Consider the following 27,667-nt stretch of genomic DNA (forward strand, 5'->3'; position numbering starts at 1 on the left):
CTTTACTGTTGGTAGTTAATATAGCGAGCAATCTGGCTGGATGCATGTCAGCAGCAATTGCTACTATCAAAGTTGGTAAGCGGATTTTATGAAACAAAAGAAACGGCCACGCCCCTCCAGTATTGGGGCATATGCGGGACGAGGGAGCTTGCATATGCAGTCATGGACAAAAGGAGAATCACAACGAGCAAGCTGGCCTGTAGCTGATAACGCATGATGACATCCGCGGTAGGTTGTGTAGGACCACATAGCCAAGAAACCTCCTGCCTAGTGAGAAATTTCTGATTGCGCCATCAAAGGACTTTCCGTGCATTCAATTTCAACCTCGACATACTCTTAACGCCGGCCCCTGCGGCGGCGTCTATTCCGTATGATACCGATAGGCGGCCCCACATGGCCCGGTCTTGGCAGAGGACGTTCACCGCCAGCGACCTATCGCTCTGCCTGGGCTGGGTGGTCACACAGCATTGAGTGCTGATTTTCATGCCAATAGTACCAGTTGTTCATGATGTTTAGTTTGCGGTCCTCCCGCAGCGTGATTATCTCACCCACTCCCGGATAGGGCGCCGGCAGCTTTGAGTTGCTTGGGTACGGTAGCCTTCGTACTTACTCACATGCACTGTGCGCACAAAGCAAGAGCCTTTGGTGGCGCTGTACAGCTATGGCCAATGACTGCAGGAAGCACTGACGGGGTTGAAGCGGGCTAGTTCCTCTAGAGTTGTTTGGTTCATACCGCGAGGTTGGGCTGGATATGATCTTTCAGCAGGTGTATGGGTTGAGCTCACTGAGACGGCAGAGCAGACAACTATAGCGGATGGCGGTATAATGGTAACTGAAGTGTCCTGGAATCAACCAACCGTTGGTGATGAGCTGTGCGTGTCACCCAATGACAGTAGAACATGAAAGCCAGCAGGATGTTTACCATGCAGACATGCGCAAGGCGGACGAGACGTCATGCTCGCGGCATGGATGTTCTCATGATGTATGGAATCCATACAGTATCAGTATTGACGTATCATTGGAAACCAGATGCGTGTTGCGTATATAGATGATTACTTGAAGCTCTATAAGCAAACAAGTGCTGGCGGCAGAGCTGTAACAGGCGTAAGACAACGAACTGATTGGCTCATTACGGGCTTTTCGAATAAAGTTTTGGGCCCCCATGGGCGGGTTTTGGAACGCCTTAGGCCAAAGAGCACTGGAACCACTCTGACTTAGTTGAGGCGGTGCAGGAGGTTTACCGAAAGTCGGTCGCACCGACTGGCCCGCGCGCCATCGTGGTTAAGGTTATGAAGCAGCACAAAGAGTTGTTGGATCGGTTCGGATACCAAGATGTTGTCAGTCAGCTAGATTTGGCGTTTTAGCTGCTTGTGGCTGTCAAAACTAGCGGTTGTTGATGAAAGTTGTCGGATCGTGCGGTCTTGACGATCTTGACGATCTTGCGTTTTGTGCCTAGTTGTCGTGGCTCACGTAGTTTGTTCGAGGCCCAGCTAGCTTGCGAGTGTCACTGACTCGGCACCACAACGGCTGTGAACATTCCAGGATAGGGACCACAATGTTAGGATTACTCCAGGATAGTCTTTAGGACTGTGGTTAAACTTAATTGGAGTCATCTCACTTTCTAGACTAAGCAACAAAGCGGGTTTAGAAACAACAGTAGGGATGGGTAGAGGAAGGGAATCGGCATTGAGCTGGAGATGGATAGTGACACTGTCCATCTAGCAGGAAGAGAAACAAACCACCTTTCTTTTCCTGAGCAGTTGAACTATTAGAAACAAAGAGAGTTATGGGAACCACTGTTGTTTTTAATCTTGTCGGGTCTTATATGTATACGCTGGCAGCATCCAATTTATTACGACCGTGCAATTGGTCACTGCCAGCGCGTGCATATGTATAAAATAGGGGACGATGAGACAAAGCTCTCATTGCTGAAGCTTTTGCTTCGTGGTGAAGCGGTTGCCCTAATCCTTTCGTACCGCTGGGTATGGTGGTTTTATTATGTCTCTGCGCTTTGCTTCTAATGATACTAAGTTTCGACTTGAAAAAGCGACACAGGTACGGCAAATCCCATTTTGCTTCTGTTTCTGCATTTTTAAAAGTAAAACACGGAAACATGTATCATTCCAGTGACAGCTGCGGGTATACTGATCATCTTCAGCAGTCACAAGATCCACGATTGTCAAAACAAACCTCAACAACCAACAATCTTCTTCGACAGGGGCAGGAAGAAGAGCGGAGTCTTCTAAGTCTGTTATCTGGAGTGTATTCAAATTGACTGCTAGATTGCCAAACTCGTCTTCCTCGCAATCCAGCATAACGTTGTTGGGCTTAATGTCTGCTTCCCAACGAGTGTAAGCAAAAATTGCAAATGTTGAACAAAAGACCTCATACCGTTGTGTTTGACGTGGTTCTCATGTAGATAGGCCAGCCCCAGCTGCACACGCTTGAGTATGCTTTTTTTCTGAGCTATGTTCAATCTGTCGGGGTCCAGAGTGAGCAGGCCGTGGGTCCGGTATGGGTATACGAATACTTGCTGTTCTGGGATTGAGTCTACCACAGCCTTGGCGTGAAGGGAGCCAGAGACCTTTGCTTCAACATCGAATTAGTACTTGAACAATTTGGGCGAAATATTCTTCATAACAAACTGGGATCCACTGTGGCTGCGACCAATGTGAGCTCCTTGCCCGAAACCGATGATTGATTTTGTTGATCTACTTTGCGCGATTCACGCTTCTGATGGAAGTGTCGCACATTTTGCGATGCGAAAGGACTTTATCGATAATATAAGCCGCCCCAGACCCCCCGTGCAGTCTTCCCAGCCTCAAAGGGATCCATCGAAGAGTTGTGCGATGTTGCTTGAGACATGGCGCGGTCAGACTGCTGCCATCTGGTCGACCGCGGAGTAGAATTTAAACAGTGCCAAGTTCGTGCTTCGGTTGGATAAAAACAGCGAATCGAAGAGATGGTAGCCTAAGTTTCGCGGAAGGAGGGCCATGATGAGAACTGGATCAATGGCGAATGCAAGTTTGTTGGTTGATTGATTGAAGTGGAAAAACTCCGCGCCCAGTGATTATGATACATGGCGTGACTTGGCTGGCCATGGTGTGGGTCGCCGGAGTGGGGCTTAGTTGACCGTGATGCCAAAATTGTTATTCATGTGTTCGGTTTTTTGAAACTTGATAACCCGATTTTTTTACAAGGCCTGTTAATGTATTACAATTCAAAAAGCATAATGGTTCGTCTAATTGGGAAAATATTGGAAAAACCTACACCTTGTGCTTTTGTTGGGATCAAAGATTTTGGATTGCTGCGATTCCAATTTAACATAAAGCTACGGAAATAATTGCGGATAGTCTGAATAGTTGGTTTTCCTTCCAGATTAAGAATCCCCAAAGTAGATTTGCCTATAAATTCGCTAAAATGGTTTAAAGTTTTTAAATTATTTTAAATCGTATCGGAGTGGTTTTTTGATATTTTAAATATTTTAGTTGTAATTATATTCAAGCGATAAAGAAGTAATTTACTTCTGCCACAATTTCATTTATATATTGCAAGACTTTTCGGTATACGCCAGGACAAGTCGAGGGATACGGTTATTATTAACGTCCTCGTCGTCGACATTGAACCCACTTTTTACCATGTTTTCTTTTGTCCTTTATCGTCTTTTCTTTACCCATTTTGATTGGTTTGTTTGAGATAAAAGTGGAATGAGGTATGCGGTTTTAGGTTTTGCAGAAGGTATTAGTGTAATATATAATTGGGTCAAGAATTTGGAAAAAAGAGTGGGAGTGGTTTGCTGCCCAAAGGAAAACTACTGGTCCAATCCCTTTCAAGCTACATCATAATTCTCGGAGGATCTTGCAGGTGTTGCTAAGCCATGTTTTCGGTAAGCTTCCGACTTAGCACCTACCCTCTCCGAGCAGACCACATAGATGGAGCCTAGCTTAGGTACGGTAGTCTCATTACTTGAAACTACCCGCTTGCATAAGAATTATAGATTAGAATGATTTGTTGCCTCAATCGTCTTCTCAAAAGCCCAGAACGGCTTTTCTATACCACGTCAATAGTTGTTACAACTGGTACAGGTTGATACCATCTTTCTCGCATTCCATTGGTATTTGCAGAACAAGTCTCGGGCAAAGGTGTTGGCTACTAAAGCTAAATGACAGCAAAAGTACTAGGTGTCAAAGCGTCTTCTGTCCATAGACGTGAGCTCTCACAAGTTCAGTCGCAGATCTTTTTGGATCATCAGGGGCTATTTCAGCGTACACATATTTGCTATCTACCGCAATATAAAATCCTGCTGGTCTCCCAATTCCATGTCAACTAATAGTACTACATAATCTCCCTCTTGGCTGATTGTTACCCTGGTGAATGCAAGCTATCAAAATTACGCAGTTTTGGCAAGTTTCCCCCCCTTCTACCAAGGGAGCACACTGCCGTCCGAAGTGCTTAGGAACTTGCCACCAACGGACTCACGTGTAGCATTGGTAATCTGTCGCTCATCTTCGTCAGTGACCGAGCCTTTCCCTGTGAAATGAAGGTGGGAAAAGGTGGACTGGTATGGGTCAACTTACAGCGTTTACGACACCTTCAGCTGCTTGCTCAATCGTCGTCGGGGCCTCCGCCATTCCGATCTGCTTGGCCACCCAGTTTCCAGGCTCGCTCTGGACAAGACTGGTGTGAAACAAGTTAGTTAGAAAAGAAGATGCTCACTATTTTTCTCTTCTTCAAGGATCAGCAGGTACAAAAAGTGCCACTCACCCAGGGTGAATGACGAGGGTTGTCAGCCATTCCTGCGACAGATGGACGCCCATAGTGAGCCAGTTGAGCGTGGCCTTGGCCGCACCATAACCGGGAAAGATGAAGGACGAGATGTTCTTCATAAACTCGATGGATCCGGAGGTGGACGAGATGACGGCGAAGCGAGGCGAGTCTGCCTTTTGGAGCAGCGGCAGGAATGCCTGCAGAACCAACAGCGGCGCGGCGGCGTTGACCTGGACGGACCAGCAGAGCTCGTCGGGGCCCAACTCCAGCAGTGGCTTGTTGGCCTCGGGCATGCCGCCCGCGTTGGCAATCAGCACGTCCAGGTGGTCGACGCCGGCTGCCTTCACGTCTGCTACGGCCTGGGTGGGGTCGGTCTTGGAGGTGCTCTCAATGTACACCAGAATGAGCTTGGAATCAGAGGCCTTGGAGACGGCTTTGAGGTCCGAGACGTCGGTCTTGGCGCTGCGCACACTGCAGATGACGATGTGGTTGGGGCGGGAAAGATAGACTTTGGCTATGCCCAAACCGATGCCTATTGGAGGGTCAGTGGAAACTAGTCTCGGAAGTGATAGTGGGGATGGTGTGGACAGTGAAACTTGCCCTTGTTGGCACCGGTGATGAGAACAGTGGTAGACTTGGACATGTTTGCTGTTTACGGTGGAGGTGCGTTGATAGTGTGATGTTGCTGAGAGCTATGAGAGTCAAGATGTAGGCGTGATTTGCTGAATGTCTGATTGAGAAAAATATCAAGCATGCAGAAAGAATGGGACTATTTTTAAATAAACCCGATTTTCGATAGATGTCGATATTCTGACAAATACAGAGTTCACAATGGTCATGTTTGAGGGCTGTCATGGTTGAGCAAACAACGATCCAAGGCATGTTCAGGTCATTGACTATCTGCGCTAAGTCCGCCCATCGTCAAAGACACCAACCGGAAAGGGAAAGAATGGCGGAGGATTTGCGGAGAGTGACAAAGGAGCGGGGTTAATATCAAGCCCGCCGACCCTCAAACAGGCACGTATTGTAGCTTAACTCCGCATGCGGGCGGTTGCAGTGAAGCGCCGCAGCCCTACGCATTTTTGCCCTTGTTTGTGGTCAGCTTTGGGGCTTGCTTGGCTGTACTACTTGTGAAAAGAGTCAGAAACTGGGTAAATTTTGGGTACTGTCACAACAACTCACCCTTAACATTCTAGCATGACCACTGACAGCCTGATGTGGTCCAGCGCAGGTCGGGGTGGGCCCACATCCCGTATAAACCGCACCCAAGTAAGCTTATTATCCCCTTAGCGGCCGAGCGGAATTTATCTTTTGATTAGAGGCGCGGCTGTTGGTATTGGTATCGGCTGAGGTTCGTATCCGGAAGATTGTGGTCCAATCATCCTGCGGGTTGTCACACTAAACATCCCGCGCCGCGGCTTACTGCTGCAGCGATCCGACCTGGTGTCAGCAGTTTAAGGGAGGGGTATTTTATTCTTGGAAACATTCAAGAAAAGGCAGCTAAATGAAACAAAAAAAAAAAGCCATCAAATTCAGCTATCCGGCGCGGAAAAGCCAAATCGGGACTTAATTGTCGCAGTCGCAACACGACTGCAATGTGGCGCAATATAGTTTTAGCAAATGAAGTAATGCGTGCCTGCACGTGCCTGCCTCAGGTAGGTAGGCATTTTGCTTACCGTGGCAAGGCTGTTTAGGTTGGATACCTTCCTTGGACTGGTATACTGAAATAAGGATTAACAACGAGCTGCATTTTGGCTTGTTACGTTTCTTGTTATCCATCTGTGTCATCATTTATAAGCAGCTTGGCAAACATTGGCGGGCTCCGATTTCATCATTGTTCTGCCATCTGCTCTTGTAATTTCTAGTAGATAGCACCTCCACCACCAAAACAAAGTCCGAAAAAAATAAAACCATCTAATGGAGTGCATACACCCTAACCCCGGCCTAGTACGTCCCTCTACCCTCATACTCCTTTTTCAAACTCCCCAAGTCCCCTGTCACCTTGGCACCCTCTCCGGCACCTGCCGAGCCCCCAATGTAGACGTCCTTGCAGTCCAGCAGCACCCACAGCATGCGACCGGGCAGGGTACCCCCGCCAGTGATGTTCTTCCAGACATGGGCAGTTGCGCGCTGAACGGCCACGTCGCCCTGGCGTAGGACACGCTTCTGGCCTGAGTCGAGGCTCAACTCGAACACACCCTCGATAACGACGCCGTAGTCGATCGTCATCCCGCGGTGCAGCGGGGAGGCGGCCCCTGGTGCAAAGTCCATCATGCGGCAGACGGAGCCAGAGGAGTAATGGAACGGAGGCTATTTGAGCGGGGAAGAGTCAGTGATTGTCACGTTTGACTTTTGCTTGTGTTCACATGTTCGGCGAGGATAATGCTCTCGTAGTAACCATAATTGGGTATGATAACGACAGGACTACAGAAGGCGGATACCTCTTGCGACAGCGCCTTTTGAACGTCAACATCGCCGTTCATTTCCACCGGAGTCTCCTGGGTTGAGTACATGATGTTGGCGACGGCCTGTTTCTCCCCAATCACACGGTGGTGATTACCATGGTCCGAGTGAAGAAAGACCGACTTGCCATCGTCGGCGTTGCCAGTAATGTGACGAAACACTTGACGAAGGCCAGCTGCCGGGAAGCTATCGACGTAGTAGCCGTTGTTGATGGGGTTGTTGCCAGTCATTGTAGGGGTAGGGCAGTAGGAATCAGGTCAATAGAACGAGCACCAAAATAAGTTTGATCTCAAACAAGAAATAGAGCAGCACTGTCCACCAGCTGCAACATGTCTTGACATGATAGACTACTGACTACCTCCATTATCAATAAACTAATGATTGTATTTCAAGCAACCAACCAGAGCCGGTGACATATCGTTCGTCATCCCAGATGCGTAGTGAGAGTAGTGCCGCCATCGAGAATCATGTTACAGCCAGTCGCATAGCTGGCAGCGGGGCTACAGAGGAACATGACGGCGTCGGCCACCTCCTCGGCTAAGGCGATCCTCCCCATCGGCACGGAGCTACGGATAGTTTGCTCCAGCTCGGGCACGTCCTGCAGAGCCCTGCGCACCATGGGGGTGTCGACCCACGACGGGCAGACGCTGTTGACACGGATGCCGTGGGCGGCGTTATCGAGAGCTGTCGAGAGGTTGTAAGCATCCGGAAGCTGTACCCGTTTAAAATTTTGTCGGGGTGTGAACGCGACAATGCTTACCCGCACTCTTTGTCAGACCAAGCACTGCATGCTTGGCCGTCGTGTACTGGATCATATTGGGTGTCGCAGCAAATGCCGCTGCAGATCCCAAGATTACTATGCAACCTCGGGTGGTACCCCTACCGGGCGAGTCGCGCAAGACCGGCACAGGATCCTGCGTTTTCATCAGCGCTGAAATGGCCCGCGTAACCAGAAAGGTGCCTTTGACGTTGACCTGGAACATGGCCTCGAACTCCACGGGGCTGGCCTCGGCGATCTCTTTGGCCAGCTTTACCCCAATCTAGATAAGAGGTTTGAATAAAAGGCGGGTTCCCTAATCAGCGAAGATTCTAACGGTTGGAAAGAGGCGGAGGTACAACGATTTCCAAAAGGGGAAACAAGAATAGAATGGACGCTTACCCCCGCGCTGTTGACGCAATAGTCGACTCGACCTAGAACACGCCGTGCAAAGGACACGGCCAACTCGACGGAACGTTCATCCGCAACGTCGACCCTCGTAGCCTCTGCACACCCGAGGGCGTCCGCCGTCCCGGCAGACTTTGCCTCAGCCCTACATTCGGCAACTAGGGACTCGGCGGCCTGCAGATCCACGTCAGCCACCACCAGGCCGTCGACGCCACGGCGTGCAAATGCCAACGCGCACGCCCTTCCGATACCGCTCGCTGTTCAAATTTTACCAGGTTGTGTGTGTTAGTTCAGGGATCCAAAACTTGGCATCGGTGTGACTTGAACAATCAGATCAAAGATTGTTGATTGTTACACGGCTTGGACCTGGGATTGACCAACCTCCAATCACAAATGCGGAGGCCATAGTGTTCATTGTGGATGGCTGGTTGCGTGTATTTTGCTGACTGCTTGAAACCCCACGTAAACGCAGTACGATGACTAGGCCTTGGTCTGCAACACCCTTATGCAAGCAAGAAGCTCAAAGGGGAAAGAATTCGAAGCTGCCGATATTGATGAGGATCAAATCTGAGGTGTGTAGTGGCGAGAATCAATCGACAACGTTGCTGTTGCAAGATAGAGCAAGTCGAGGTAAGTGGACTCGGGCTAATTTATGCACCGCAACCTGGAGCATGGTGTTGCAATTCTCCCGTTCTACCTTGTTGACTACGGTCGATATTTACGCCGATACGTCAAAGAAAATTGAGCCCATTTGTGGACTGTGCATATGGGTGATTTCCGTCTGTTGTAGATACCCACACAGAATATTCTGTCAGATGGATGTCGTTGGTGGCTTCAACTAGACTAGTGTGTGCAAGCGAAAGACGAAAACAAAGCAATTGCACAGAGTTCGGTTTCTTCGTTGACGAACACCTGGTGCTTTTCACAGCTCTGTCGAAACAGTGCAATTTCTTCCGCCTCCGAAGAAACAAACATTGAGGTACCTTCTTGCCTACAAACTTTATCAAAATATAAGCCTCGGTTCATCGTACCGACCTGCTAATGCAAAACTCGGATTACTGTACGCGAGTGCAAATAAGCCTTTCACATCGAAAGAAAAAGAGAGTCAAGGACAAAACAAAATGTCGGCAAGCGAGAAACCGTCCAAATTCCGCGTGATAATTGTAGGCGCCGGCCCCGTTGGCCTCTACATGGCGCACGCCATGGAACGGGCCGACATTGACTACGTGCTGCTGGAGCGGCGCGCCACCGTCGCCAACCCCAACGGGCAGCTCCTGCTGGTTTGGCCACACACGGCCCGGCTCTTTGACCAGATCGGGGTGTACCACGACCTCGCCAGGGAGAACATTCCCATGCACCGCAAGAAGCGCGTCTACGGCGTCGACGGTACTGTCACCTCTTGGAATCGCTTCTGGCAGTTCATGGAGCCCAGGTCAGTGCATTACCAAACCGAGTGAGCTTTTCGAGGCCGTTCTCGACTTTGCTGACGTTAGATTTGTTTGCAATACCAGCCACGGCTACCCATTTCTGGCTATGCTTCGCAGCCGCATCATCGACATACTTCACGCGGGACTGCGAGGTAAGGATTCCAACATCAGAACCAGCGTCGAAGTTGTCGGCATAGAGCCCCAGGCCGACGGTGTGCGCGTTCGACTGGGCGATGGCAGCCTGGTGGAGGGATCCATCGTCATCGGCACTGACGGCGTCCACAGCACGACCCGTCATATCATGCAAGCGCTGTTGGCAGATTATGGCTGTGCGGAGAAGACATCAACACAGCAGGACCCTATGGTCGCGAGCTTCAACAGTATCTTTGGCCGCGCATCTGTCGCCGACCTGAAAATTGAGCCAGGCACCTGGTTCGAGTCGCGGGGCGCCGGCGTCATCATCCAGGGCCTCGTCGGCGCTGCGGACGGTAAGATGACGTTTGCTACCATCAAACCGCTGAATGTAGAAGAACGCTCAGCGGCGGTGGTCAGCGGAGGCGGGCGGCGGCCACGATACTCGGACGCTGACGCCGACGAGCACGCAGCCTCGATCCAGCACGTGCTCGTGTGCCCCGGCGTGACGTTTGGCGACGTGTGGGCACGAGCGGACCGGGAGCTCTGCGTGATGGTGGACCAGGAGGAAGGATTCGCGGAGCATTGGTACCACCCGAGCGGCCGCGTGGTGCTGGTGGGCGACGCGGTACACAAGAGCACAAGCGCCAACGGGCTCGGCATGACTTGCGGCGTGCACTCGGCGGCCGTACTGGCCAACGGGCTGCGGGACCTACTCTCTGAGCAGCCGAGTCCCTCTGGCATGGCGCTGGCGGAAGTGTTTGCTCATTACCAGGCCGAGCGCAAGGCAGAGGTCAAGCCGCTCTGGGATAACGGGCACGCCATGGTCCGCCAGGTCACCAGAAGCTTCTCATGGGGTCCTTGGTTGTGGGAGAGGTTTGTGCTGCCGTGGTGGGACATAGAGAGTTTGGCGTGGGGACTGCTTCCTTCTGTGTTTCTGGTCCGCAAAGGACAGCTATTGTCATATGTGCCGTTTATGGGGAAACGGGGGTGGGTACCGTGGGCTAACAGTGCGGCTATCTGATTCCCCAAGGTAGCTATGGTGTTTTTGGTGCGTCGAGAAGGTAATAGTAGCCGTATAGGAGATTCCAGACAACACGGATTGTAGAAGACTGTTTCGTGGCATTCTCGTGCTAGAATTGTGGTACAGCCTTTGCTGAAGGATTTGACTATCTTTAGCAAGTGAACGGCATACCTGGCACGTGTTTCCCCTTTAGTCAATATTTCAAGACCTGGTACCTCAGCCACTGCATTCTTTCCGATTTTCCCGGAAACGAAATGATATCAGTAAACCCGCCATCCGAAAGCTTGTCATTGGCTGTCCAGGGTAAACCCGGCCGTAATATCAAATTGGTCGCCTTGCCTGTGCCACAACTACGCTTGAGAGCGCAACAGCAGGGGCTGTGGTTCAGTAAGGCTGGGCGGCTCAGCTTTGTTCGCAGGGAATATATCACTTTCGGGGTTATCGCGTTTTTCTCCGCTCATCTAAATCCGCTAACTCCTCCTGAAGCTACGTACCACACCAAAGCCCGCCAGCCTGTTCCATATCCCCGCAGTTTATTTGTTGGGTTACGCATTCATGTAGCCGTAGGCCGCCACAGTAGTAGATGCAGACAATAATAACGTGGTATCTGGGTAATTTGGACCGCTTTTAGAATCCGACAACTGAATTAGTAAACACCTCAACGATACTTAGAATGTTTAAAATCGCATCTCGACACCCTCTATTTCACCCTATTATTTGGGGTCCAAACAAAAGCAGTAGATTCTGGACCGGAAACACACACGCTTCCAACCTCCTCGGATTTGCAACAATGTCTTTCCCATCCAAAATCGCTGGCAAGGCTATTGGCCCAGTCGGGTACGGCATGATGGGTACACCTCCCACTCAGCTAGCTCCACCCATGGCCAAGTTTCCACGGAGCTAACTGCATACCTAATTTCCCTTAGGTATCACGTATTGGAATCCTATGCCGTTTGAGGACGCCGAAAAGCCGCTCAAGGCAGCCCTCGACAATGGCGCCAACCTCTGGAACGGGGTGTGTACTCCCTTTTCTTGCCCCTTGCCGATTCTCCCCCAAACAACCTGAGCCGCACACGAGTGCAAGCTGACCAAAAGCGCGGCTAGGCTACCCTTTACGGCCCACCCAACCGCCACTCCCTGCACCTCGTCAAGCACTACTTTGACGCGCACCCCGGGGACGCTAACAAGGTGGTGCTCAGCGTCAAGGGCTGCTACGATGGCATGACCCAGACGGCCAACAACCGCCCGGAGCAGATACGTGCCGAGGTCGACAACTGCCTCTCCATCCTGGGCGGCACCAAAACCATCGACCTGTTCCAGTGCGCTCGCCAAAGCCCAGACACACCCGTGGAAGAGCAGGCCCGCACCCTGGCTGCCCTGGTCAAAGAAGGCAAGATAGGTTCCTACGGCCTGTCCGAGTGCAGCCCCGAGACGATCCGCCGCGCCCACGCCGTCCACGCCGTCGGCGCCGTCGAGATCGAACTCAGCATCTTTTCGCGTCATGTCCTCACCCCAGGAGGCGTGCGCGACACGTGCCGAGAGCTTGGCATCCCGGTCATTGCATACAGTCCGCTCGACCGTGGCTGGTTGACGGGCCAGATCAAGAAGCCCGAGGACGTGCCGGCGCAGTTTCGCGTCTTCCCTCGCTTCCAGAGCCCCGCGTTTGAGCAAAACGTCAAGCTGGCAGAGGCCGTTGCCGCGGTGGCGGAGCGCAGGGGTGCCACGAGCCCACAGGTTGCATTGGCATGGGTCAGGGCCCAGGGCGCGCTGCCCATCCCCGGCGCCACCAGCGTCGACAAGATCTTGGACAACACAAAGGTCATCACCCTCACCGAGGCCGAGCTGGAGGAACTACAGGCTGCCATTGACCGAACGGAGGTTGTGGGCGAGCGTTTCCCAGAGGTGTACTGGTCCGGCCTGAATCTGTAATTTCTCAAGTCACTGGCAGACCTTCTCACGATACTCTCTTTACACGATGCTGCTGTTTCGGGTATTTCTAGCCCCCGGGAGCCACTGAAGGATTCCTGTGGTGTGCATACAAGAAGCCCTGGTAACATACGAGATAGGCTGCACGGATGTGCCGAAAGGATAGAGTCTTATTTGTTAGTATATCAAACACCTCAGCTTGTCTTATCATTTAATTACCGTTTCTGGTCCAATAGACTCCTTACTTCCAATATTGCCAACACAAACAGCTACTCGCATGCCCCTTTTGCACTTGACTCATCCATAAACGCAAGCCCTCCCTGCTGACAAGGATTATTTGAGGCGCCGTAGCCGATGGCTTGGGGCGGAGCACACTCTCACCTGAAGGCTTATGTACTGATCCTATGACTTTCAGTCAAGGCCAGCTGCCTAGTAGCCTGTGCCTCTTCATTGACAGAAAAGCGACGATGCTTACCGTTGACTGGTCAGCTGGTGGATATTGGAAGGAATATTGTGGAAAAAGCAAGGCGTGTTGGGCTCAGGGCTCTCGTATCGGAGTTGTCAGGATGAATGCTGCGTTGGTTAACAGCTACAGGCCGGGCCTAAAGAACAGCTATAAAAGGTTCCATCAGTCTCCGTGTCAGGACAGCTACTGGTCAAATACACCCAGACAAGCGCCTTCTTCATCACGGGTACGCACTTCTGCGAAACCTCAAGACATTACTGATTCACAATGAAGTCCTTTACTCTCCTGGCTTCGGCCGGCCTCGCCACCTTGGCCTCGCTTCCCCTCACCATGGCCGGTGTCATCACGCCTTCATACTTTGACAAGCACCCTTTGTCCCGGCGCCAGATTTCTGACGCCCAAGTCCAGCGAGAGCTAGGCCCGCAGCTCTCCCGCAACGCGACCATCATCGGTCCTGGCGGGCCGGGATGGGACGATGCCATTGAGCGGTTCGACAACGAGTCGCGCCCAACCATCAGGCTGGTAGTGGTACCAGGGGTCGAGTCCGACATCGCGACTGTCGTCAAGCTTGCCAACCGCTTCGGCGTCCCCTTTCTGGTCAAGAACCGCGGTCATGCTCTTACCAACACCATTGGCAAGTTCCGCGGCATCCAGATCGACATGTCGCGTCTCACCAAAATCACCATCCAGCCCGGCGAGCCAGCCGAGTCGGCTTGGTTCCAAGGTGGCGCCTGGGATAAACAGGCCATTGAATACCTCTGGGACCGGGGCTACGTCACCGTCACCGGCAGTTGCGACTGTGTGGGTATGATGGGACCTGGCCTTGGGGGTGGACACGGACGCTACCAGGGGTTGTATGGGCTTATCAGCGACAACCTGATCAATATGAACGTGGTGCTGGCTGACGGCTCGGCTGTCAGGGTCAACGCAACGAGTAATCCTGATCTCTGGTGGTAGGTTTCACCCCCTTTTTCTAGCGTAGCTCAACACCTTGCGCAATCTGGAGTCTAGACAAGCAAAAGCTGACTTTATATGGAACCAACAATAGGGGTATGCAAGGCGCTGGCCACAACTTGGGCATTGTCACTAGCTTCCAGTCAAAGATCTACCCTCGCAAGATCGACACCTGGCACTACCACTCCTACACCTACACCCAGGACAAGCTTGAAGCTGTTTTTGAAGCCCTCAACACGTTTCATGGGAACGGTGATGGCTCCACGCCTGTCTTGATGGCGCTTAACACTGGCGGCTTTTATATCGATCCTTCCGTTAGCCAGACTGAGGTAAGCTGACTGACTTTCTCATCCCACATGTATAATACGAGCTTTTTTGCCAAAAAAGCCACAGAAGAAAAAAAGCCCCATCTGACAATTTCCCTTACAGCCCGTCGTATCCTGGGTCTTTGGCTACGCCGGCCCCGCAGAAGAGGCCGAAGCCCTCCTCGAACCGTTCAACCGCCTCAAACCAGCAGCCGAGCAGAGCGGCGACGTACCCTACCCCGAGGTGGCCACAGCCATGGGCACAGGCCAAGACCAACCCCTCTGCCAGCCGGGCGACGCCCACGTGCAGGTGACGTCGCAGTTCAACGTGTACAACGTGACGGCCGAGCGGGCCCTGTACCAACTCTTCAACCGCACGATCGCGGAGCACCCGCAGCTCGCCGACTCGGTCGCCTTCCACGAGGGCTACTCGACCGCCGCCGTGGACCGGGTGGACCCGAACGCTTCGGCCGTCGCCTTCCGCGACCGCAAACTGCTCATGTTCTTCGACACGCGCTTGACCCCCGCCAACGCCGCAAACCCGGAGGTCTTGAAGATGGCAAGGGAGTTTGGCCGCCAGGTGCGCCGGATCTGGAACGAAGGCGCCCCGGACCTCAAGCCTGCTACCTATGTCAACTACGCCGCTGGCGACGAGCCGCTCGAGTCGATGTACGGTTATGAGCCGGCACGGCTGAAGCGGCTGCGGGAGATCAAGCGCAAGTATGATCCGCATGGCCGCTTCGTGTACTACAACCCCATTGCTTGATTGGGTTGGGGGGGTTATGGACAGGTTTTATTCTCTTTTTACCCAATTTCTTCTCCTTTTTTCACCTTAATTTGCAACTGTTTTCATTCACTTCTTATCGCTCATTCGGTCCTTAGTGACTGCCAAATTTTAAATAACTGTTTAGATTTGCGTTTTTTTATTTAAACTTTTTTTTCCTTTCCTCATTTTGCCGACAAAACCATATTCTCCACAGACATGTAAGATATTAGCTCTTCAGAGATAGCAAAACGCTGTCGTATACTTCATTTCGTCTATTCCGTATACTCTACGGTGATAAACATGGGACTCTCGACATAAGAAAATAGAACAAATGGCCGCGCCACTGGTCAGACACCAGCACAGGAGTCCTCTGCACAGAGGCGAGTTGACCAAGTGGTTGAGAGCTATGTAGCTTGTTAAATCAAAAACAGGTCCTGTGTCCCAGTCCCCTCAATCTCCTCGCCGTCCATGCAGCCGTGAACGTAGGCTGAGCACACAAAGGTGAAACACCCCACCCCGTCAATCATGCCCTGTGTCGGCCGAAGAATGACGGGAACCTTGGCGCCGTCCAGGACCGCAACGACGTCACCCTCTTGCGCTTGTTTGCGGGCAACGATAAATTTGCCGTCGGTCGTCATGAAAAAGTGCCACCCTCCCATCTGGTTACGTTGCAACATCCTCCAGGATTCCATCTTGTCCCATACCTTCCTTTTTGCCTCGTATGATTTACCTATACTTATACGCTTTTCCTTCCACGATTCACCATCTCCCGCCGGTTCCTCTTGTAACATCATGAGCTCCTGAAAACGCCGCGTCTCGGCTTCGATCTCATCCAGGGTCAGCCTGCGGATCGGATACGCTGTGCAGTCCATGGCCAGGGTGCGCCACAAGGCCTGGATGGCCGGCTCCCCCGTGGTCTGGTACAGGCTTTTGGGGTCGGACAGGTATCCTGAAGGGAAGGCCTCGGCTATGACTTCCTCCGGGAACAAGAAATTGGTGTCGCCGCCCTTATCCCGTCCAATCGCAGCGCTCTTCAATTGACCAAAGTGTCGACCGTGGCATCTCAAGCCAGCGACATGGGCGGCATCACTTCCAGCAATAACGGACTTGACATCGCATGGCGTCTGGCAGCTCGGTCTCCCAGCAGCGAAGATGCCACGCTGGGCAAAAATCAGATTGCCCTTGCCCTTGCCGGCGAAGTCGATAGCCCACGAAGGCAGGTTGGGGGGCCTTCTTTCGGGCCGGCCGTCAAACCAGGGGTTTTGGCAGATGGCGTCGAGGTCGCCCCGAGAGTCGATGATGGCGGTGGTGGTTTTGATGAAAAGTTCTGCGGGGCTCAGGCTGTAGTCGATTGTCACGCCAGGCGAAGGACCTTCGACTAGGCCGAGGAGCCCGTACACCATGTCGCGGGGGTCCGAGGCTTCGAGGTGCCGGAAGCGCGCCAGCACGTCGATGAGAGTAGACGCATTACCGCGGCTGTCCTCATCCCGCTCGCCAAATCTTTCGTCGTAGCGATTCTTGAACTTGAGCCTTTCCCAGCCCGGGTGCTCGGACTGCTGTTGTTCCCGGCCAATGCTGGGAGCAGTGTGTTCTTGGGACATGCCCGTGCCCTCTCGCCTCCGCATGTTCTCCAGCATCTGCCGCTGCTGCTGGATGCGCTTTGGGCTTGAAAATATCGACTCGACGGCCGGGTGCACTCTGCCGTGCCCAAAGGAGGCGTGGAAGGCGTCGGCGTAGTCGTCAGTCCGCAGAAAATCCTCGACGCGCTTCCAGTCCAGAGTCGCACCCCCGGCTACGAAGAACAGGCGCGGCGCGCAGGCCAGCTCTTGCACGCACCAGGCTCGCTTCCACGGCGCGGCCGAAACAAACAGCTCAGTGAGCACCTCCGTTTCCTTGCGCGGGAGGTAGTAACCGTCAGCGTGGGGGCCCTGGATGAAGACCATATCATTCTCGTCCATTTTATCGATGGTGCGTAGGAGCTTGACGTCGTGGTCGGCTATGCGCTCAAAGAGCGCCATGGCCTCGACGACATTTGCCTCGGTGTCACTACACCATTTACGCCATCTTTGTCCTGCATCTGAGGCGGTTAGGTCACTGTACGGCTTCAAGGGCCCCATCCAGACGAGACAGCGCTCGCATGAGCTGAAAATGGCCTGCATCAGGGTCACCTGGTGGCCTCGCTCGGCCACGTCCGCCTGGTTGATGCAAACGGCATCGACCCAGAGTGTGCGCGGCTCGGTCTCAAGGCGGAGGTGACGAAGGGCATGCGACAGGTTTTTGGTGATGCGTATGACGCCGGCGCCCTCGACATCCACCTCTTGCGCAAACACAGGCTTGCCCCACGCGTACGAGAGCGCCTCATATTGGGGCTTCGAGGCCAGGTCGACGTGCAGCAGCGCGCTCTGGAGCGGAGAATCCGCGTCGGCGGCAGGAAGCAGCCTTAGCAATCGGATATTGGTTCCCGATGGATCCAAAGGCCGGTACTCGTATGTTGGTTGCGACATTTTTCTCGGCCGTTTCGGTGAGATGGTTCGGATGCCTTTTTTGCTAGGCGGGGCTTGTCAGCGGTCTGGATCATCTCGAGCGGGGTTTCGGATATCACGTTATAAAACACTGGAATTCTCGGTCGTTGATGTGGCCAGAAGATGACGTCTTCCAGCAAAATAAAGGTCTGATTACGTGATAAAATCCAGAAAAGATTTCATAAGCTTGAGAAAGGAATCACAGTAAACAAGAGCGTATGCCTGCGTGTGCATACATCAAGTCAAAACCTCCGGTGCCCGAACATTCCCGGTCACCAAACATGTGTTTCCCCCACACCTGCGCTTTCCAAAAACACGAATATTGTTTCATGCCCCACCTTACAATTGTTTCAATTGTTTAGTAGAAAACAGTTGAGCGCTTGGAAATGATCGAATACAGTTCAATTTGGACTTTGGCGAGAGAAAGGGGGCAACCAGATTGCCTAGGAACAGACCATTAAGGGCATATTTAAAAGTGGAGGAAACTAGTTTGCAGAAAATGTTTGCTTGCTCAAAGATCTTTTGTTTTTGTTTTTATTTTTGAAGTAGGTAAAACGAACTTCCAACCAATTGCTCCGTTGCGTGGACGATATCAGTCGATTTCAATGTATTGTAATCCCAAAGGGGGGAGTGGAAGCTAAACTCAAAGGTTGTAAACATTATGTCCAATAAAAGTGATCCAAAATGTTACACATCCTGAACATAATGTTATCCAAAAGAAAAACATCGCGCTCGTTTAGGCCATCTTCCTTCCTTGCCCTGCGTAATTGCCCCTGATGCCCGGCCAGCGGTGATCAGATATCAAAATCTCGCTTTCAAAGTTGCGACAAGAACCTGATCATAGACTGCGTGGGTTGCTCCCGGCGATGCGTACGCACGTACGTGTAAGAGCAAGAGCTTAAATATACTAGTGGTAGTCAAGCCATGGGGCTCATATATTCATTTGAGATGAAACAAAGTAACTTTAACAAATGCCATGTGCTTGAAGAGATACCAAGCAGGTTTCTCTGGCTTCCTTCAGTTTTGTTCAAGTGTAAATACTCCCAGGTTCTCGAAGCAGACATACTGCGCGCCGCACCCTGCCTTCGATTGCAGGATCTTGTAACAACAGCTAGTGAGACAAATTTTACTCGACTGTCCAATCCGTATCCCAAGGAGTCAACACGGGCTCATCCCTGTGTGCCCACCAAGGTTTTCAGCTTGAACCATCGGGTGAAGAGCCAGTCCTTTTCCCGCACCCATTATGTCAGCACATGCAGTCAAACTTCACGAAACTTGTAGTGCGATAGTCGAACAAACATATGGTTACAAAGCAAGAGATCAACGGAAAGGAAGAAGGGTAAAAAATTTAAACTTGCTCACCCAAATCGTTCGCGGAAAAAATGTATCCAGCGTCCAAATGAAACCTGTCGCGTTCCCGTGCCAGAACCATGCAGGCAGTGAGCGCCTCTGCACCATAGCCACAACGCCGCGGGCGTAGTCGTCTGGTGACATGGCGTCAGGCGTGCGGTTAATGTGATCCCTGAACAACTGCGCCAATGGCGCGTATACGGAGCCCTCGGGGAGGGTGCGGTTGTCTCGTACATCACTCTTGAGGATGTTTGTCGCTACTTCTCCTGAGATGATGTTGACAACGTGTACGCTGTTGGGGGTTGTTTTCGTATTATTATGGACATGAACGTTTTTTTTTTAAGGAAGAGCCACCCAAAAGGTAAAGAGCAAAATCAAGGGAAGTAGAAGAGGACATACCCAAAAGGTTTCATCTCCACCCGTAGTGTGTTCCCCCAGTGGTGCAGGGCCGCCTTGGTGGCGTTGTACGATGCGCCAAATACATAAGGGCACACGCCACCGATGGAGCCAATGTTTATCACGATACCGCGCGGAGCGGCAATGAGCATCCGGTGCAGGTGGTGTACCAGCCGCATGGGCCCAAAGACGTTGACGGCAAACATCTTTTCGACTTGCCTCACGTCCGTGTCGACCGCTGTCATGGTGTAGCCTGGGATGATTGCGTTTCAGGGGGTGAGAGGGTCCTCTCCGCGGTTAGTGAGGCTGATTTAGGCAGCGCCAAACCGACCAGGGTCCACAGGCAGGCAGGCAGAACCGTGGCGGAATAATCATGGTAAGAAGGGTGGCTATGCTCGGGTTGAATTACTCACAAATTCCCCTAGAGACAAGTACAGAGTACAGAGTAAGACAGGCGTGAGCGCGAGGGGTTTTACTACCTAGCCAGCAGCCCCTGTTCAATCACAAACTGTAAACTCACGCATTGTTGATGAGCACGTCGAGGGCTCCGCCTGTAATGTCCTCCAAGGTGCTCTTGAAAGGAAGCATCTGTTCCTCCTTGGTCACGTCAAGATCTATGACATGAATTCTTGCATGCTCGAGGTGGGCTCGAGACTCATGCGGCAGCAGGGTTGCGACGACGATGAAGCCGTTCTGGACAAAGTTGTTCGCCAGCGCATGGCCAATGCCTCCATCGCCGCAGCTGTTGCATTTTGTTCACGTCATTAACTGACTTGTCACGTCTCGGTGGGCTCAAGGGCGGTCTTTTGGGCCTTCTTACCCGGTGATGAGAGCAAATCTTTCCTTTGCAGGGCCCATTCTGATAACTTGCACCTTTTGCTGATGTTTACTTTTGGTGCGGCAGGAGTCCTCTGCGGAGGTTAGTGATTTGGATCAAGTTTACATTGCTGTCCGCATACTGCCCTTGGAAGCCTTTCATCTATAGGGAAAATGGCATTAGTCGGTACCATGAGGTACCTGTATTGAGTCCTACAGACTGGCGATCTCACCAAAGCTCATCCGACATCGGAGTTAGCCGTTCGGGTATACTTCCCGTACGATTTTGTCCTGGCACTATGCTGACCACCATCTTCCATTTTGTGTGACTCAAGTTTCATTCGGCTATCTTGATTCCCCTTTTGGTCTTTTCTTACAAAGCGGCTGTGCACACAGTATTAAATACCCCGAGTCCCAAGACATCCTCCAGGGTCTTGGCAAGCGGCGGGCGGAACCTTTTTCTTGGACGTTAGCGGCGCACCCTAATCAGACCTAAAAGTGATATTTGCCGCAGGGATGCCTTAACCCCGCCGTCCGCGCGATGCATCCTACAATCTTGCCCACCCCGAGCCGTAGATCTAATCATGACCAAATGTTCACACCCCCTTCGCGTCATTTTTTCATCGCCATAAACACATGCCTCATACTACTTCAAATAAGAACTCTTTTCGGGCGCTTGAATCACACCATGGATTCAGGCCAATGATGTTTACTCTCATTGCCGTCTGACAAGACACGCATCGTGCATTTAATGAACCTCAACGGCCTTAGATTAGCATTCGTACGCCCATACCGTGCAACTGAGGAACGCAGCCTCATATCAGCTGACTGAAGATAAAGAAAGGCTCTAGAAAGATGCAACCCAATTGGGAAATATGCCAAGGGCTTGTTAGTATCACACCCCTACGAAAACTAGACAAACTTAATCAACCAACTTCTTAAAATGCTTGCCTACAGTCTGACCATGCTGAAATTAAAGCATATCAAGCTCAGAGATAGGGGCCCGCGTAGGCCAGAATAAGCGAGACGCGTTACCCATGTGTAAGCTGAGGTATTTGTGGGAGGGGGCTAGGGTCGGCGGTATTTTCTAGGGAGTTCATAGATGAACCCGGGTCAGGATTAAGCTGGACCCCCCTCAGAGAATCCTGACCCGGATTCATGTAATGCCTCTTTCTAGGGCAAGTGCTGTTGGGAGGGGTGGTGTAACCCCATTGAGGGTGTGATCTTCTCGTAATTGGGTTTCTTATTCCGCCGTAGGGGGTACTTTATCCTTGTAAAAAATAATGGCTCTTTGGTAGAAGTGCTTGTTTGTGCAAGGATTTGCTAACAATTTCGGACGAGGTTTTGGTAACAATAGTGATCATGGTGATTGAGCAAAATGTATTCGCCGTCTACACCACGTTCCGGGTGGACTTTTGGGTCGGCTCGCGAGCGGTTTTGCTTGCTGCTCTTTTAAAAAGTTCTAAACCCTTTTCAAACATCGTAAGGACAGTGCTCAAAGTTGAGATCTCTCAGATTATCGATGTCAGCTCCGGTCGGACCAGGAAGCAGCAGGAAAGCCGAACAACCACGCACAAACTCGGCTCCTAACGACCATCTGCCGGCTCTAGCTTCATTGGACCCGAGAGATCTCACCGGCGCGCCGAGATGTAGACATTGGATCCCTACACAGAGCTATATTTACGCATCGCTCTACACCCTTGTAAGTGCTTTGGTTCATTTGCTTCGCGGGCTGTCGCTGCATAAGAAAGAAAAACAGTCTCGGATGCCTACAATGTGTGATTGCTGGCTGGTTTTGACGATCTGGAAACGTGTGTGAGCCGCCTTATGGAATCCAGATTGACAGTGAGAAAGCCAGGCAGCTTTAAAGTTGAGGCTGTGATGAGCAGGTGTTTGACACGATCTGAGAGCATCTGTGAATTCGTTGCGAGCCGGAAGTATGGACGTTCTTCGAGCCTGCCAACAGACGGTCAGCATCTGGCAGCATACAATCATCCCAAGCCACTGTTGATACATTGTTTGCCGGTGTCCTCAGCCCAGGCTTCAGGGGGGCGGGCGGGGTCGGCTTGAAGCCTCTATGGCCTTACAAGCAGCTAATTCATCAGCTTTGAGGTCGTAGTGCTGAATGACCTGACTTCCAGTCCCAGGTGACCCGAAACTGGGATTAATATGGCACATGAAAAGCGCGGAAAACAAGTCTGGCACCTTGATAAGCCTCCAGGTGCATCATTTGCACCAATTTTGCCCCAACCGACCGAGGCCTTTAACAGAATGCTCTATTTGCGACAGCAAACCAGTTCTGCACCTGATATGTGACTGCACTTTGGTGCAAATCACTTTTGTTAGTGTATACGCTGGCTCTGGAGAGACGCTGATTCATAATAAGTGAGTGAAGCATCTTGCCGCCTTGAAGCAGAAAAAGGCTATACGAACTCGAGGGAGATGGTGCGGAAAACCTACCCGAAATATCCGCCGATACCCTGCTTTGCGCGCCTCAGCTGTGGGCTATGGATGACTACGTCCACGCGGCTGTGGAGGGCCTTGCACCCGGAACCGCCGTCATACGGCTGTAAGAACTCTTCACTGCTGGGCCTTATTGCTGTGACGTAAGACCCAGACAGGGGATGATCAAAACGTGATCAGGTGGTGAAGGAGGACAATTGTCACCTCTGCGAACGCGCGTCAGGAAATCCACCTAGAAGACACGTCCACCAAGCCGATAAAGACGAGAGGTTCGAGTCAATATAGGGCCACTACACCGAGTGGCTGCGGCTAAAGAATTCAAGGCGTGAGTAGCTGTGCTCTAGCCGCTTAGCCGAAAATGACACGTTCTGAGGCGCGGGCCTAGGACAAGGCGGCTGAAGGATCCAGTCATAGACGGAACCCCTCCAACATGCTCTTTATTCCGTGCGAGGGTTTGGTACCCAATCCTTTAGGCTCGTCTCGCGTAGGGCTGAGCCACGAGGTGAGGCCGAGAAAATAAGCAAAATCATAGGTCCAGATCCAAAGAATCACTAGCTGCTGAGCGTTTGGATTAAGCTGTTCCACGGTCTACCTTCGTTCCCGACCCTCCTTCCATTTCTACCCCTGTCTTATCACTGTTCCAGCTTCCCTCCCCCTGTAAGAATTTGGTCTCTGTCTAACTTGTCCATTCAAACGTTCGCGGCTCTACTCCACTATCGACACCATTGATACATCCATCTGTTGGTCTTCGCCGGTCATCAAGAGATGAAACTCGAAGCTCAAGTTCCTTCCTGCTTCCTTCTAGAGGCCAAGTACGGGCGTATTGTTTGCTATCACATCTACCTCCGCCCCCAACAAACTGAGTCACAGGCTAAAGATGGATCACTAGTTCACATCGAGCCGCACAACCTTGCCGCCGTCTTTCGCCGAGTTTGTCAACTTTCACCTGCCAGGATATCCGATTTTCAGCTGCACCAACTTTAGGCAGACCGAGATTAGAAGCTGTAATCTGCTCTCGGTAAGGACCATGTCAGAGAAAATACGGAAGAAGCTAGCTCAGCTGGCATCAGCAGACCATGGCCTCGGTAACGGACCAACAGGCGAGGTGGCGTGTCGTTGGAACTTTCCTAGCTGCCTACAGCTACGAGATGATGTTTTCCCATGATGAATCTTTGGGCTGTGATCGTCTGTATAAAAAGGCTGCGAGCGCGCCAACACTGTGGCCTTGCTGAAGTCTTCGGATCATCACTTTGATAATCCAACACTGCAAGAAGCATTCAAACCCAACAACGAAAAGTGACCATGAGATTGTCCTCCATAATCCTAGTCGCCGGCCTTGGGCTTGGCAGCGGCGCTCTCGGATCGGTTACTTACCGCCGTGAGGAGTCGAACTGGACCAACGACAGCCTGACGAGCGTGTTTTCGCAGCAAGCCAACGGGGTCTTTCACCCTCGCACTGTGATCTCGTTCCAAGGCCAGGAGTGGTTCGAGAACGTCACTGAGAGGTGGGATATCTACGCTCCCCCTACCTTTAAGGTTTCGGTTTCTCCTTCCACGGAAAAGGATGTCGAGTCTGCTGTAAGTTTGCTTCCTTATCCCTCTGTTTCTGTTAATACCTGTGCCGTGGCTGACGGTCCAACTCGTATTTTTCCAGGTAAAATTGGCTGCCAAGTTCAAGATTCCCTTCCTTGCCACAGGAGGCCGTCATGGCTACGGGACGACGCTCGGCAAGCTGAAGAATGGCCTCAGCATTGACCTGAGCCTTCTCAACCAATTCTCGATTGACTCTAAAGCCGCCACCCTGACCGTTGGTCCTGGTGTCCGGTTCCGCGATATCTTCACTCCGTTGTACGAGGCCGGGTTCCAAGTCCGTAAGTCGAACCTCGGTGGCTCCTAAGAGCAAGTCAAATGAACAAGACTCGACTGACTCCGTGACATAGCTACCGGTACCTGCTCCTGCGTTGGTATGATTGGAGCCACACTGGGAGGCGGCATTGGTCGGCTTAATGGCCTTGATGGGCTTATTATCGACGCCCTTGAGTCAGCAAGGGTTGTGACGGCCGACGGCCGCACCCTCACCGTATCAGAAAAGGAGAACAAGGACTTGTTCTGGGGCATGCGAGGCGCTGGACAGAACTTTGGCGTCGTCGTCTCGGCCACTTACAAGCTCAAACCCCTGTACGCCGCCGGGGTATGGACCAACGTCGACCTGATCTTCTCACCCGAAAAGAACGCAACTTATTTTGACGTGGTCACGAGCATGGAGGTACCACCTCAGCTCACAATCGCCAGCGTCATCACCTACAACAACACGCTCAACGAGCCGCAGATCATCGCAACTCTTACCTGGACTGGCCCGCGCGACGAGGCCCTGGCCGCCATGAAGCCCATACTCGACGTCGGCCCACGGCACACCGAGGTCACCGAGGCGACTTACGCGACGCTCCCGCGCATCGCCACCTTTGGCACGACCGACGCCGTCTGCACTCCGAACCAGATCTACGACATCTACGGCGTTGGGCTGCGCAAGCTCGACTCGGCCGCCTGGCGATCCACATTCACCAAGATGGCGCGTTTCTACGCCGCCGAGCCCGCAGGCCGCAGCTCGGCCATCCTCTACGAGACCTGGCCCATCCAGGCCACGGTTGCTGTGCCCGACGACGCAACCGCCTACCCCTGGCGCGACGCATCCACCTACGTGCTGATCCAAATGCGCTGGGACCGGCCTGGAAACCCGGTCGAGAAGGTCGCTGACCGCTTGGGCGCCGAGCTGAGGAAAGACCTGTCCGCGACTGGGGGTTACGAGGGCGCCGGCCCAGCCGTTTATGTCAACTATGCCCACGGCGACGAGAGGCTTGAGGACATCTACGGCGCTCGCAAGCTGCCCCGTCTGGCAAAGATCAAGAAGCAGTACGACCCAAGCAACGTGTTTCGATTCCACCACGCCCTGCCGACAAAGTACCCTTGATCTGTCGCAGAGAGGGGGTGTAGTTGGGGTTTGTACGATGTTTGATTTTTTAATTTCTTTTTGTGAATATTTTACACACTATAGATCTCTTTTGTTCCTACCGCTCTCTACCTTTCCTTTGTTTTGTATATGGTGCTATTTAAGTTCTACAAGCCAGGTTTGGATTCAACCCTGTATAAATTTATTTGGATACACTGGATACAGTCACTGCCAGTGTCAGTGACGTGTCATTGTGCCTGCGAGCTTTCAACTTTTGTGTATTTTACATTAATAAACAATTGTTTTTCAAATCAACCAACGTCAAACTGCAATGCTCCATCAATAACTCGTCGGATCCAGCATTCACTATTATGAAAGAAGTCTAGTAGGTACTGCAAGTTCTATTTCCTGTCATTAGCATTGCACTCAGCCAGCCCGTTTTCATGCAATGATCTGCGGCCTGGTGCTTGACTTGAGTATCGAAGACCGGTCCCTGCCGATCCCGGTCTCGATTTCGAACAGTTCCAGGAAGTGCAGTCCAGCAAGGTGGATTGTGTGAGTCAGTGTCAATCGCGTTGTTACTCTTGTTGCGCCTTTAGTCGACCCCAGCTATGGTCAAAGATCAAAAATAATTGAAGACTCCCTGGAGTCTGCACCGAGTGCGAGGAGACACAGAAGATTTTTTTGCGGGCGACCAGGTCTTCATTCCGCCCAACAGGCAGGAACATGGGCTTATTTAGCGAAAAAATTGGGGCGCTGATGCATTGCCAGGCGTGTGGTACAGGTCGATCCGCACGTCGAACGTGCGGCTGTTTGCCTAGGCGGAGGTGAGTAGTACTTTTACTGGTCTTCCCGGGTTCAGATAAGGCCTGCCAAAACCCGAAAAGCTTGGGGGCCCGGCCCGGCCCATTAACCCATGGGACTGGGATGGGGGCCCGTAAAAGCCCATGGGTTTTCTTGGCGGGTTAATAGGGGCCCGCGGGCTCGCGGGCTTGGCCCGAATTGGGTAATCCGCGGGTTTTATACAAGCTTAAAATTTACGAAAAAATTATTGGAAAAAATAAAATATTTGTATATTTAATTAAATAAAATAACGCAAATTTTAAAAAGCTGTAACCATTTTTTATAACCATCCTATATTATATTAAATTATTAAATTAAAATAAAACGTATTATTATTTTTTTTAAATATAATAATAAATTAATTTTTTTTTTTATTTTGGTCGGATTCGGCGTTATCGTTAAAAAATTTTTCGTTATCGTTAAAGGAATTTTTAACGATATAGGGGGTAAGGTTAAATAATTTAAACGGCGAAATGTTTAATTCGTTTTTTTTTTAAACCGGAAATAGGTTTTTAACCGAAAATTTAGGGTTAAATTTGGGAATTTTTTCCGGGGTAATACGTTATTTAACAATAAAAATTTTACCATCTATTTTTCCGTTTATTTACGGGTATTACGCAATAAAAAACCATAATAATTTTTAACCAAAAAATTTATTTATGCTAAAACGGGCGGTTCGTTTATTTTTTTTTTGGGTTTGGGGCCATTTATAACGGGTATGGCGTTGTAAAATATAAATTTAAATTGTATATTAACGTACGGGTACGTCCAACCATTTATAATATTAAAAATAAATTTAACGAAGTTTATATTTTTAATTTAAATAATAATACGGCGAATGTATATAATGTAAAAATTGGAAGTTATTTTGTATTAAAATGGTTATAATAAATGGTTATAATGTAAAAAAATAAAAAAATTTACCAGTAAAAAAA

At 51.3% G+C, this 27,667-nt stretch overlaps 7 protein-coding genes across 7 annotated transcripts; 2 read left to right on the forward strand and 5 right to left on the reverse strand.

Annotated features, from left to right (window-relative positions):
• Positions 1 to 432: 432 nt before the first annotated feature.
• Positions 433 to 1,276, reverse strand: PgNI_02152 (uncharacterized protein; the record flags this gene model as incomplete). Its single annotated transcript, XM_031122219.1, has 2 exons — positions 433 to 598; positions 1,242 to 1,276. 2 exons carry the CDS (start codon positions 1,274 to 1,276, stop codon positions 433 to 435), a joined length of 201 nt encoding a protein of 66 aa, XP_030987179.1.
• A 2,741-nt stretch (positions 1,277 to 4,017) lies between these two features.
• PgNI_02153 (uncharacterized protein) lies at positions 4,018 to 5,410 on the reverse strand (the record flags this gene model as incomplete). Its single annotated transcript, XM_031122220.1, has 4 exons — positions 4,018 to 4,495; positions 4,578 to 4,677; positions 4,765 to 5,299; positions 5,380 to 5,410. The coding sequence occupies 4 exons, from the start codon at positions 5,408 to 5,410 to the stop codon at positions 4,421 to 4,423; spliced, it is 741 nt and encodes a 246-aa protein (XP_030987178.1). The 3' UTR covers positions 4,018 to 4,420.
• Positions 5,411 to 6,266: 856 nt separating this feature from the next.
• On the reverse strand, positions 6,267 to 8,990 carry PgNI_02154 (uncharacterized protein). Its single transcript, XM_031122221.1, has 5 exons — positions 8,777 to 8,990; positions 8,390 to 8,652; positions 7,991 to 8,270; positions 7,209 to 7,914; positions 6,267 to 7,077 (listed from the first exon to the last, which is right to left on the reverse strand). Exons 1-4 carry the CDS (start codon positions 8,808 to 8,810, stop codon positions 7,655 to 7,657), a joined length of 837 nt encoding a protein of 278 aa, XP_030987177.1. The 5' UTR covers positions 8,811 to 8,990; the 3' UTR covers positions 6,267 to 7,077; positions 7,209 to 7,654.
• A 39-nt stretch (positions 8,991 to 9,029) lies between these two features.
• On the forward strand, positions 9,030 to 17,990 carry PgNI_02155 (uncharacterized protein). The gene is made up of 7 exons (XM_031122222.1): positions 9,030 to 9,827; positions 9,907 to 10,944; positions 11,651 to 11,829; positions 11,905 to 11,993; positions 12,083 to 14,323; positions 14,419 to 14,653; positions 14,754 to 17,990. The coding sequence occupies exons 1-5, from the start codon at positions 9,517 to 9,519 to the stop codon at positions 12,905 to 12,907; spliced, it is 2,442 nt and encodes an 813-aa protein (XP_030987176.1). The 5' UTR covers positions 9,030 to 9,516; the 3' UTR covers positions 12,908 to 14,323; positions 14,419 to 14,653; positions 14,754 to 17,990.
• On the reverse strand, positions 15,812 to 17,899 carry PgNI_02156 (uncharacterized protein; the record flags this gene model as incomplete). Its single annotated transcript, XM_031122223.1, has 1 exon — positions 15,812 to 17,899. One exon carries the CDS (start codon positions 17,897 to 17,899, stop codon positions 15,812 to 15,814), a length of 2,088 nt encoding a protein of 695 aa, XP_030987175.1.
• A 509-nt stretch (positions 17,991 to 18,499) lies between the features above and the next one.
• Positions 18,500 to 20,636, reverse strand: PgNI_02157 (uncharacterized protein). The gene is made up of 5 exons (XM_031122224.1): positions 20,484 to 20,636; positions 20,077 to 20,405; positions 19,667 to 19,916; positions 19,280 to 19,559; positions 18,500 to 19,143 (listed from the first exon to the last, which is right to left on the reverse strand). Exons 1-2 carry the CDS (start codon positions 20,519 to 20,521, stop codon positions 20,180 to 20,182), a joined length of 264 nt encoding a protein of 87 aa, XP_030987174.1. The 5' UTR covers positions 20,522 to 20,636; the 3' UTR covers positions 18,500 to 19,143; positions 19,280 to 19,559; positions 19,667 to 19,916; positions 20,077 to 20,179.
• Positions 20,637 to 21,820: 1,184 nt separating this feature from the next.
• Positions 21,821 to 26,205, forward strand: PgNI_02158 (uncharacterized protein). The gene is made up of 7 exons (XM_031122225.1): positions 21,821 to 22,181; positions 22,338 to 22,662; positions 22,875 to 23,267; positions 23,334 to 23,754; positions 23,832 to 24,520; positions 24,597 to 24,813; positions 24,883 to 26,205. The coding sequence occupies exons 5-7, from the start codon at positions 24,245 to 24,247 to the stop codon at positions 25,908 to 25,910; spliced, it is 1,521 nt and encodes a 506-aa protein (XP_030987173.1). The 5' UTR covers positions 21,821 to 22,181; positions 22,338 to 22,662; positions 22,875 to 23,267; positions 23,334 to 23,754; positions 23,832 to 24,244; the 3' UTR covers positions 25,911 to 26,205.
• The last annotated feature ends 1,462 nt before the right edge of the window (positions 26,206 to 27,667 follow it).

Source organism: Pyricularia grisea (genome assembly GCF_004355905.1).
Source record: "Pyricularia grisea strain NI907 chromosome Unknown Pyricularia_grisea_NI907_Scaffold_1, whole genome shotgun sequence".
NCBI lineage: Eukaryota > Fungi > Ascomycota > Sordariomycetes > Magnaporthales > Pyriculariaceae > Pyricularia > Pyricularia grisea.

Bases quoted from the DNA above. Each gene is read 5' to 3' on its own strand.
- PgNI_02154 (XM_031122221.1), bottom strand. From the start codon at position 8,810: ATGAACACTATGGCCTCCGCATTTGTGATTGGAG. The intron at 8,653-8,776 runs GTTGGTCAATCC...AAATTTGAACAG, and splicing joins CTCCGCATTTGTGATTGGAG to CGAGCGGTATCGGAAGGGCG. The intron at 7,915-7,990 runs GTAAGCATTGTC...ACCTCTCGACAG, and splicing joins TGGTCTGACAAAGAGTGCGG to CTCTCGATAACGCCGCCCAC.
- PgNI_02155 (XM_031122222.1), top strand. From the start codon at position 9,517: ATGTCGGCAAGCGAGAAACCGTCCAAATTCCGCGTGATAATTGTAGGC. The intron at 9,828-9,906 runs GTCAGTGCATTA...TTGCAATACCAG, and splicing joins TGGCAGTTCATGGAGCCCAG to CCACGGCTACCCATTTCTGG. The intron at 11,994-12,082 runs GTGTGTACTCCC...AAGCGCGGCTAG, and splicing joins GCGCCAACCTCTGGAACGGG to GCTACCCTTTACGGCCCACC.
- PgNI_02157 (XM_031122224.1), bottom strand. From the start codon at position 20,521: ATGGGCCCTGCAAAGGAAAGATTTGCTCTCATCACCGG. The intron at 20,406-20,483 runs GTAAGAAGGCCC...AAAATGCAACAG, and splicing joins AGATTTGCTCTCATCACCGG to CTGCGGCGATGGAGGCATTG.
- PgNI_02158 (XM_031122225.1), top strand. From the start codon at position 24,245: ATGAGATTGTCCTCCATAATCCTAGTCGCCGGCCTTGGGCTTGGCAGC. The intron at 24,521-24,596 runs GTAAGTTTGCTT...GTATTTTTCCAG, and splicing joins AAAAGGATGTCGAGTCTGCT to GTAAAATTGGCTGCCAAGTT. The intron at 24,814-24,882 runs GTAAGTCGAACC...TCCGTGACATAG, and splicing joins CGAGGCCGGGTTCCAAGTCC to CTACCGGTACCTGCTCCTGC.